The sequence below is a fragment of the Phyllostomus discolor genome, chromosome 4, assembly GCF_004126475.2.
Source record: "Phyllostomus discolor isolate MPI-MPIP mPhyDis1 chromosome 4, mPhyDis1.pri.v3, whole genome shotgun sequence".
Lineage (NCBI taxonomy): Eukaryota > Metazoa > Chordata > Mammalia > Chiroptera > Phyllostomidae > Phyllostomus > Phyllostomus discolor.
Genome location: NC_040906.2, coordinates 28816039 through 28826422, shown reverse-complemented (window position 1 = coordinate 28826422; position 10384 = coordinate 28816039). Strand labels below are relative to the sequence as shown.

Sequence of the window (10384 nt, the reverse complement as noted above, 5' to 3'; positions counted from 1 at the left end):
TTATTTTTGTTATTTTATATTTAATCTATTATGCAGTGTGTTTGGCCCAAGAGGAGATGAATTAAAGTGTGAAAGTATTGTGCCATCTTGTATACAAGTGTCCCTTTATTGCTCTTCAAAAAATTTTTTTAATTTTTCAGTTACATTCAGCATTATTCTGTATTAGTTTCAGATGTGTGGTGAAGTGTTTAGAAAAGCAGGCGTGTTACAGAGTGGCCTTCCCCTGCTTCAAGTACCCACATGGCCCCATACAAAGTTATCACAATATTAATGATTATATTACCTATGCTGTAATCTACATATATGGGACTACTCTGTAACTTCCCTCATTACACTTTAAAGAAAAAAAAAAGACTTTGTTAGTCTCACCTGCTTATTCCTAAAGATGTTTGTATTTTAATTCCAAGCACAGAAATCACTTAAAATTTGATTAATTTATAGATCTAATACATTTCTAACTTGAAAGGAACAGCTACCTTTATAACAGTTGTTCCAGTCATCTAAGAACATAATATTTATTCAAATCTTTATTCTCAACATTTGCTTAAAAATAGTTCTAGGATTCTATGCTTTGGGGGGTAGGTTGCTACTAAAAGGCTCTTTCAACAGGTTAATTTTCTTACAATTTATTTTTTTTGCTGGCTTGTGCTATATCCAGCTTTTCTTAGATTGTATAAACTCAGATATACAATTTAACCTCTTGGTTAGGCTGCTGAAATTACTTCACTGGAGACACCACACAAAGGTATTTAAAAGCATGAGCTTTACAGCCAGGAGGATTTGAATCAAAATCTCTGTGCCCTTTACTAATATCTACCTTAGAGTGGCAGTTATGAAAATCAAATGAACTATTCCATGTAAAAGAACCTGTGTTTGAATCATAATATTCATGTATCATTAAAAATAACCATCAAATTTAAGTAAAGTCCATCAAAATTCTTCCACAATGACTGCTAACATGCTCTTATTCAGAATACAAAAAGTCTATTATGAAAAAAAATGTTGCAACTCCTGCTTATTACTGGGCAACTTGACAGATGACTACTACTGAGATGACTACTACTGACTATTACACAATCCAGTACTAGCAACTATTATGACTACTATTCTCTTAATCCTTCAGACTAAGTAGGAACTTTAGTATTGCCATTAAACATAACAGTACATGTCTTTAAATGTATAGTTTTTTTAAAAAAAAAGAAACAATAGTTTTCATTCTTACCTTGCATTAGGGGTAAGGCTCCGTAAGACATGAGTCAGGGAACTAAGTGTCAGGGATCCAGACTGTTTAACCAGGAGAGAATTCTCATAGGAGGTTTCTTCAGTATAAGGGCTGTATGTAGTAGTTTCATACCAGAGCCAGTTATAAAGACTCTGCTTTACATGATCCCACACTAGAGCACATGATCAAAGAAATAAAAAATTACTAATTATTTTCATATTGTCATGTTACTAAATCCCACTCTAGGGAAGAATAAGAAAGCATTAAGTGAAAACCAAATCTTGAAAACTTCCATTTTTGCCATTTTCCCCATCCAAATCAGTACCTGACAATCTAATTTCATTGTCAATCAACATCTAATCTTCCTTGGTATATTAAATACAAATTAAAATATATTAGCACTACCAAGGCATTCTTTTTAATAATTTAACATTTTGTTCAATAAGTCTCTGAATTAAACTGCATAAAACAAATGTTGCAATACCACAAAGAGCAGGAAAAGACCAAAATAATAGTTGGGTCTTCTCTCTTCCATGAAGCTTTAGTTGTAAAACACCTCCTTTAGAACCTGAATTTTTATTTCCAACAATGTTCTAAATCATATTGAGGACACCTAGATTTTTGGAAACCTGTATCTTTAAAGATGCAACAAAAGAACTAAAACTGTACTAAAAAGCAGTAAAAATGTTATGACAACATTAAGACAATTTTCTAAGACTGCTCTCTCAGGAAAGAAAAACAGTAATATTTAACTTACTAAGAGGAGCATTGAGGTGATCAATAGATGCTATAAGGTATATGTTACGTAAAGATGACAACTGTCCAATAATTTGCTGGCTTTTGTCTCCTCTCAACATTTGGCTGTCCAAATTGTGGATGAGAAGGAAGAGTTCTAAAGAAGAATCTAAAAGTAAGAAGAATTCAATTATCATTTTCAATGAGTATTTGTGAATTCCCTACCACATACAATATGGATTAAAGAATATAGGACAGGACAAAGTAACTATTGCATAGGCATATACAATTTATTTGAGAAGACATGTCAGTTATTCATAAAATAGGCAAGACAGTATTAAAGCCTTCAAAAATAAAATTCATCCAAAATCAATAGGGACTAGAAGGATTAGAGACTTCACTGGAATGGTTAGCACTTGAATCAGACCATAAAGAAAGCAGTTGTAAATAAGACGTAGGAAATAACCAAGATGCCCTAGCCAGTATGGCTCAGTGGAATGAGCACCAGCCTGTGAACCAAGAGGTTGCTGGTTCATTTCTGGTCAGGGCACATGCCTGGGATACAGACCAGGTCCCCAGTTGGGGGCGTGTGAGAGGTGACCAATCAATGTATCTTGTGCATTGATGTTTCTCTCCCTCTTTTTCTCTTCCCCTCTCTCTAAAAAGAAATAAAGAAAATCTTTTGTTTTTTTAAGATGCATATTGGATTGGAGGTGAATCTGTGCATGTTGAATTGCAATGTGGGAGTGGAAGGGAAATACACACAGAAAGAGACAGAGTATTCTTGTTAAAAATCAAGAGTTAATTTAGAAAACTCTTATTATCACAAAAGCCAAAGGAGACAAAAAAAATGGGAGGAGAAGGGTTTAGGACATTGCTCAAGGAATCAGGAAAGTGAGAACAGTGACCCTTAGTCAAGATATGGCATAGGTAAACAGAGCTCACCTTGCACAACCACAGCAAAATTACAACCAGACTACAAACCAAATATCACCCAGAATCATCAGAATATCAAGTGGTATGGAAGTTCAACAACCAAGGAATTAAAGAAGTCACATTGATCCAGACAGGGAGGAAGGATGGAGGCTTGGAGACACAGAATGGGTAGAGAGATACTTCAGGAGCCAGGGATCCAAGCACCACACCAGACCACCCTGCCAGGGTTTCAGTGCCAAGAAGATAAGTCCCCATAACTTCTGGCTATAAAAACCAGTGGGGGTTGTGGTGACAGAAGAAACTGCAGGATTCTCAGGAGTCTCCTCTTAAAAGGCCCACAATGAACTTAGGACTTACTCAGACTCACTCCATTTGGGCTTTACCACCAGGGCAGCAGCTAGAAGGGCACCAGTGGCATACAGGGAGAAATTCAAGTGTCCTGCATCAGGCCAAGTGCCAGGAGACAGCTTCCTCTAGAACAAAACTCAAGAGCCCAGGCAGCAGCAGAGACCCTTTCTGAGCACTCTCCCACACAGAGCCATAGAGAGGCGACACCGAATCTGAGACCCCATCAACTTGGTTCACACAGGTTGCCCCACCCTGGTGATTACCTGAGGCTCCACCCCATCCAACTAGCCAGTGTGCTTTTCTATAATAGGCCATGCTACTAAGACAGGGAGTCAAAGCAGCTCTACTTAATACACAGAAACAAACACAGGCTGCTGAAACAATTGAGCGTGGACCTTCAAACCAAAAGGCTGCTGGTTCGATTCCCAGTCAGGACACATGCCTGGGTTGTGGGCCAGATCCCCAGTAGGGGTTGTGTGAAACACAACCACACATTGATGTTTCTCTCCCTCTCTCCTTCCCTTTCCCTCCCTATAAAACTAAAAATAAATAAAATAAAATTAAAATAAAATAAAAAAAGAAATACGGCCCAAAAGAAATAACAGAACAAACTCTGGAAAAAGAACTAAACAAAATGTAGATAACCAACCTATCAGATGCAGAGTTCAAAACAATGGTTATTAGGATGCTCAAAGAACTCATCGGGTATTCAACAGCATAAAAAAGACCCAGGCCGAAATGAAGGTTACACTAAGTGAAATAAAGAAAAATGTACAGGGAACCAACAGTGGAATGAAGCTGAGAATCAAATCAATGATTTGGAACATAAGGAAGAAAAAAAAACTATCAATCAAAACAGCAAGGAGAAAAAAGAATTCAAAAAACAAGGATAGGCTAAAGAGCCTCTGGGACAATCAACATTCGAATCATAGGGGTGCTGGAAGGAGAAGAGAAAGAACAAGAAACTGAAAACTTGTTTGAAAAAATAATGAAAGAAACTTCCCTAATTTGGTGAAGGAAATTGACATACAATTCCAGGAAGCACAGAGAATCCCAAACAAGATGGACCCAAGATGGGCCCAAAGAACGCATCATAATGAAAATGCCACAGGTTAGCCCTGGCTGGTGTAGCTCAGTGGACTGAGCGTGGGCTGCAAACCAAAAGGTCACCAGTTCTATTCCCACTCAGGGTATGTGCCTGGGTTGTGGGCCAGGTCCCCAGTGGGGGCCACGTGAGAGGCAACCACACATTGATGTTTCTCTTCCTCTCTTTCTTCCTCCTTCCCCCCCTTTAAAAATAAATAAAACCTTAAAAATGCCAAAGGTTAAAAATAAAGAGATAATCTTAAAAGCAGCAAGAGAAAAGCAGAGAGTTACCCACAAAGGAGTTCCCATAAGACTGTGTTGATTTCTCAAAACAAACTTTATAGGTAGAAGGGACTGGCAAGAAGTATTCAAAGTGATGAAAAGCAAGGACCTACAACCAAGATTACTCGAGTAAAGCTATCATGTAGAATCAAAGGGCAGATAAAGTGCTTCCCAGACAAGGTATAACTAAAGGAGTTCATCATCACCAAGCCATCATTATATGAAATGTTGCAGGGACTTATTTAGAAAAGAAGATCAAATCTATGAACATTAAAATGGCAATAATAAATTCAAAACTATTAATAATTGAATGCAACAATACAAAGGAAGCATACAAGCAGAACAGAAACAGAATCATAAATATGGAGATCATTTGAGGGTTATCTGCTGGGTGGGAGAGGGGGAATGAGGGGAAAGGTGCAGGGATTAAGAAGTATAAAGTTGTAAGTACAGAAGAGACAGGCAGATGTTAAGCACAGTACAGGAAATGGAATAGCCAAAAACTTATATGCCTGACCGATGGACATGAACTAAGGAGGGGTGTCTTGCCAGAGGGGATGAGGGTCCCAGATACAGGGGGACAAAGGGGGGAAAATTGGGACAACTGTAATAGCATAATAAATAAAATTTATTAAAAAAAAAAAAGAACTTGGGCTGGTGTATCTCTCCACACCATGCCCTCTCCGTTCTTAGAGAGTGAATAAAAACTTTACTCTCTACACTTTCTCTCTTTGTGAATCCTTTCACAGCCCATGCCACCAACCATGCTAACAATAATCAATCGACATTTCTCACATCTCTGTATCAGCAAGTTACAGTTCAGGTAACACAGGAGCAAGAAATTAAGGAAATAAATAAAACGCAGAAGGCAGGACACAGCTTCAAAAACCCTAAAATTACATTGAAACAGGCGAATAAAATAGCATGGAAGGGCAGTACAATAAGGTAAAATTTTTTTAAGGTACAAGTCCTCTACATTTTTAAAAACTATTTGTAAGTCTCTTAGGGGTTGATAAGAAATGGGACATTTGGCAGTTATGTTGGAGGATGAGTCTTTTGGAGAGAATAAGTAAATTTCTCTTACACTGGGGATAGAAGAACAAGAGAGACAATATAGTGACAAAGATTCTGAGATGACACATTTTGAAAGTCTAAGGTTCCTTGAATTCTAGAAGCCACCAGCCAATAGTATTTAAATTATATATAAGTAAACATATAAATTATATATAAATAGTATATGCTGTATTTATTTATCTTATATAATTATATGTGGTTATTAATATATGTGTGCCATATGATATATATAGTATATACATATATCTATATGTATATACCATATATAGCATGTATGGCATATATAATACATATACTATATGTATATGGACATATATGAAATAACAGGCATCTATTTTAATGAGCACCCAAAAATATCGAGATTATCCATCGAATGAGTTAAGCATAATCAAACACTCCTTTCAATTCTTTTTTTTTAAGTATTTTTTAAAAGATTTTATTTATTTATTTTTAGAGAGGGAAGGGAGGGAAGGGAAGAGAGAGAGAGAAACATCAATGCGCGGTTGCTGGGGGCTGTGGCCTACAACCTAGGCATGTGCCCTGACTGGGAATTGAACCTGCGATGCTTTGGTTCGCAGCCCGTGCTCAATCCACCAAGCTACGCCAGACAGAGCCTTCAATTTTTAAACAATGACTAAATGACATTGTTAAAGCCTAAATAACTTTATTTCTAATTTTTTTGAAATGCTCATATAACCAGAACATTCACACCAAAAGAAAAATGTTTTTTATTCCAGATTTTAGTATATGAAATTATTGAAATGCAGTGATATTTACTCAGAATAAGAATGTTTTATAAAAATATTAAATATAAAAATATCAGACAAAGTATACCAATCAGCTGGAGGCATTTCACAACTGCCAAATAAAACCTGAAAATTATTCTGAAATAAGAAGCTTTTGTTGTACAAATTCAAGGTAGTAGGAACAATTCTTTCCTATTAGTTAACTGGTGAAGTTCACATAAAAAGAAAACACAAATTATTTCAGAGCAATCTAAATCAGCACTGAGAAAAGTGACATTATTAAAATAACCCTCATTTTTGTATGCGTTGATACACAAGTAAGTAGAAGTGTATGCTTAGCTTCACCCTAAAACCAGGGCATCTACTTCATGTTACCTTCTCTAAATTTGTTTATTATCCAGTCTAGCTGATCCAGCACACTGCGGAAAGTACCCGTATGATCGAGGACTTCTTCTGTTATAGAATTCAGGATCTGTATCATAAAAGCACAAGAGGTACATCAATTATAACTTATTCTATCATATAAGATAAATATAACCAGCAAATCAATCCTTTTTTATAAATTAAAAATAAATGTGGATTTCCAACCAAATATGAAAAAAATCACTTTAAAAATTCTGGTACTTAAATATATCTATATTGACTTTTTTACATAAGTTATGGTTAAAAGAAATAAAACAGGGAACAACAAAGATGCAAAGATAATATATGAGGGATACAAAAATCCCCCCCACAAAACCCAACAATATGAGAAACATTAGAAAACTACAGACCAAAGAAAACGGTACACAAACATTAAGAACACTTTTGGAAAAAAATACCCAGCACCCAAAAGGTTTATATTGATTTTCAAATGATGAAGAAATACAAGCATTTGAAGTAAAAATGATCTATAGATGTGTTATAAAACTAGAAAGTACTACTTATATTTTTATTATTTTCAGAGTACCAAAGTGACATAAAAGCATTATAAAATAAACTTATGCAAGTCCCCCATTATCCTGTCCTTCAGGAAAGTACTGTTGGTAGTTGGTGCAGTACACAAAGCTAACTTTTCCCTAAGATTTAATACAGTATCAGTTACAAAGCAGGAAATTCAAAGATGGGGATTCAGAGCTAGAACCTTCTGAGCCCAAGCACATGAACTTAGGCATTCTGCAATCCTACTAGTAGGAAGGCTAGAAACAAATAATGAATACATGCAAATGAAAAGTAGCATCCTCATTAACACTGGGGTATAAATTGGCAGGAGATGTTCCTTTTAATATTGTTGAAACTTACTGATTTCACACTGATTCCAGGAAAGAAACCATTGATGACAATATGAATGGAATCTTGCAGCATGGTGGCTCGAAACCGTTCCAGTAAATCTCTCTTAGAACCCAAACCGTAAAGCACAATGTTGAACCCCAGGCTGTTAGGAAAGATGGCATTCATGGAATTAAATTTCAGTACCTCTTATCGCCAGTTTTATAGTCAACCCAGTTTCCTTAATTTAAGCTTATAGAAGAATACAGGAAGAACTGACGCTAAATAACTATATTGATTCCTAACTCATACAAGGTAAAAGTACAATTTTATTATCTGTATGAAGTTGGAGCTTAGAGTTCCAATTTTAGTAGCTTTCTCTCCAGCTCATATTACATTTAGGTGACAGGTGCCTGGAGGGAAAAGGACAACATGGTTGGTACAAGGTACTAAAACGTTTTACAGGCTGAAGCAGAGTTTTAATTGACAGATTAAGTTGGGAAGATAGATTAAAATGAGCCAGGTCACGAAGGTCTTGTTAAGTCAACTAAAACAATTAGATTTTATTCCAAGGACTGTGAGCATTTATTAGTAACTAGTCAGTTTTTAACGGAAAGGTTTTAAGTAGGAAAGTAACATGATCTTTTTAGAAAGATCACAGTGGCTGAGTGGGAGGAATGAATAAGGAGGAGAGACAAAAATGACTTGAATTAGGTGTCACGGAAAAAAATGTAAGGTATCAATAGCTTCATAAGTCAAATCAATAGGATTTGGAAGGTAGTTAGAAGTGGGAGGCATGGGAAAGGGAATATTGAAGAATAACTCAATTTTTGGCATAGGCATCTTTCCATGAATGGGGTGGCATTCACTGTGAGAGGCAGCAGGGGTGGGTGGGAATGTAAATTTCATGTACACCAAATTATTTATAGGGCATTCAGTATTCAGATATCCATGTCTGCCCTTGGGGAGTAAGATCTGGGCTGGGCTGGGCTGGAGATACAGTTATGTGAGTTATTCACATACAAAAAGCAACTGAGGCCCAGAAAATGAATGAGATGATGCAGAATATGGCACACTACAGGTCAAACTGAAGTTCAACTCCATGTTTATGTATGGAGGTCAGTCAGAAACAGTATTTATGTGATGCTCTGTAACAATGCATGATATCCTAGAAATAGAAAAATAGAAGAGAGATAACCCCAAAGGTAGAGATTAGCAAGATAGAAGCAGCAAAAAAAAAGTAGCAAGGGAATTCAAAGTGCTAGCAAGTAATTGACTGTAAGGTACAAGCTAGGAAGCAAAGCAAATCAAGTTATTAAAGTTGACATACTGGAAGAAGGAATAATTGATGGATTGGGGAATGGGAATAGAGTGAAGAGCTGCTTTAGAAATTTATAATAAACAAACCACAAAGAGTTACTGAGAGGAGCTAAGGCCATAGCAGGGAAGACAATCACTTTCTTCTTATTATAACCCTTTGACCTATTATTGGAAAAACAAAAACAAAAAACCACCATAATCAATTAGGGAAAAGTGTGGCAATTTCTATGTTCCTACTGCTTGGTGGCCCTGCCTTCTTATTAATCTCATTATACTAAAGTCCTTTTAAACACAAGTATAAAAGTAATTATAGTTAAAAAAATAGTTTTTTATTTTAATCATTTTTCTAGGTATTTTAATGAAAAAAATTTTTAAACATTTTATTTATTTATTTTTAGAGAGGGGAAGAGAGGGAGAAAGAGAGAGAATCAATGTGTGGCTGCCTCTCACATGCCCCCACTGGGAACCTGGCCTGCAACCTAGGCATGTGCTCTGACTGGGAATCGAACCTGCGATGCTTTGGTTTGCAGCCCGTGCTCAATCCACTGAGCTACGCCAGCCAGGGCTATTTTAATGAAAATTTAAAATTCAACATGAGGTATCTGAAAAATGATATAATTGAAAAAAATATTGTAAGAAATAATTTTGAAATAGTAAAATAATGTTCAAAGGACAGATCTCACCAAATTCTAAAGGTCTACAGTATGTATATAGAATGAGATTAAAACAGAAATACATATTCTTTCATTTTAGGAACTTTACTATGAAAAACTGTATTAAAAATATAACTGATATATCCTGACAAATCAGATGTTTAAATGTTTTTATGAATAATAACCTATAATTTTAAGAAAGGCTATTTATCTTACAAATGGCTTTCACATCTATTAAACTTAGAAAAGACAAAGTTCTCGAAAATGAGAATATCTAAGAGCCACATAATAACATTTCTAAATGTGCATCATAAAATTGAAAAAAAACACCTGTTTTCAAATTCTATACACAAATAAAAATAATTATCATTTGTTGCAAAAAGAAAATTAAATGTTATATTACTTTGATAATAACGCATATATACTATTCTTTATTTTACAAGGGGTTGCAATGATGACAGTACTTACTGTAACTGCAACATCCATTTATGAAATAATTGTTCATATTGTTGATTTAGTTGTTTGAGTTCAGCAGAAAAGGTAGGGGAAACCTTGCTCAATAAATTACACAAAGTTTGCTTTAAAAAAAAAAGGGAAGAGAGAGGGAAGAAAATTACTTTCAAACCACATACATCAAATCAATCCAAACTAAAAATATTTCCTTACATGTAGAGTTTGAAAAGGCCATTAGTTTGGTAATGAATGCGTCAACTAAATACACATAATGTTTCAAA

General features: G+C 35.5%; 1 protein-coding gene across 4 annotated transcripts in view; it reads right to left on the bottom strand.

The window, feature by feature from the left end:
* The window catches only part of ORC2 (origin recognition complex subunit 2), a 39430-nt gene that overhangs the window by 7674 nt on the left and 21372 nt on the right, over positions 1 to 10384 (bottom strand). For all 4 annotated transcript variants that reach the window (XM_036023100.1, XM_028508864.2, XM_036023101.1 and 1 more), the window contains exons 11-15: positions 10119 to 10228; positions 7711 to 7843; positions 6805 to 6901; positions 1980 to 2126; positions 1223 to 1394 (exon numbers count right to left, since the gene is read on the bottom strand). In XM_036023100.1, coding sequence (XP_035878993.1) covers positions 1223 to 1394; positions 1980 to 2126; positions 6805 to 6901; positions 7711 to 7843; positions 10119 to 10228 — 659 coding nt within the window. The remainder of the gene's footprint in view (positions 1 to 1222; positions 1395 to 1979; positions 2127 to 6804; positions 6902 to 7710; positions 7844 to 10118; positions 10229 to 10384) is intronic.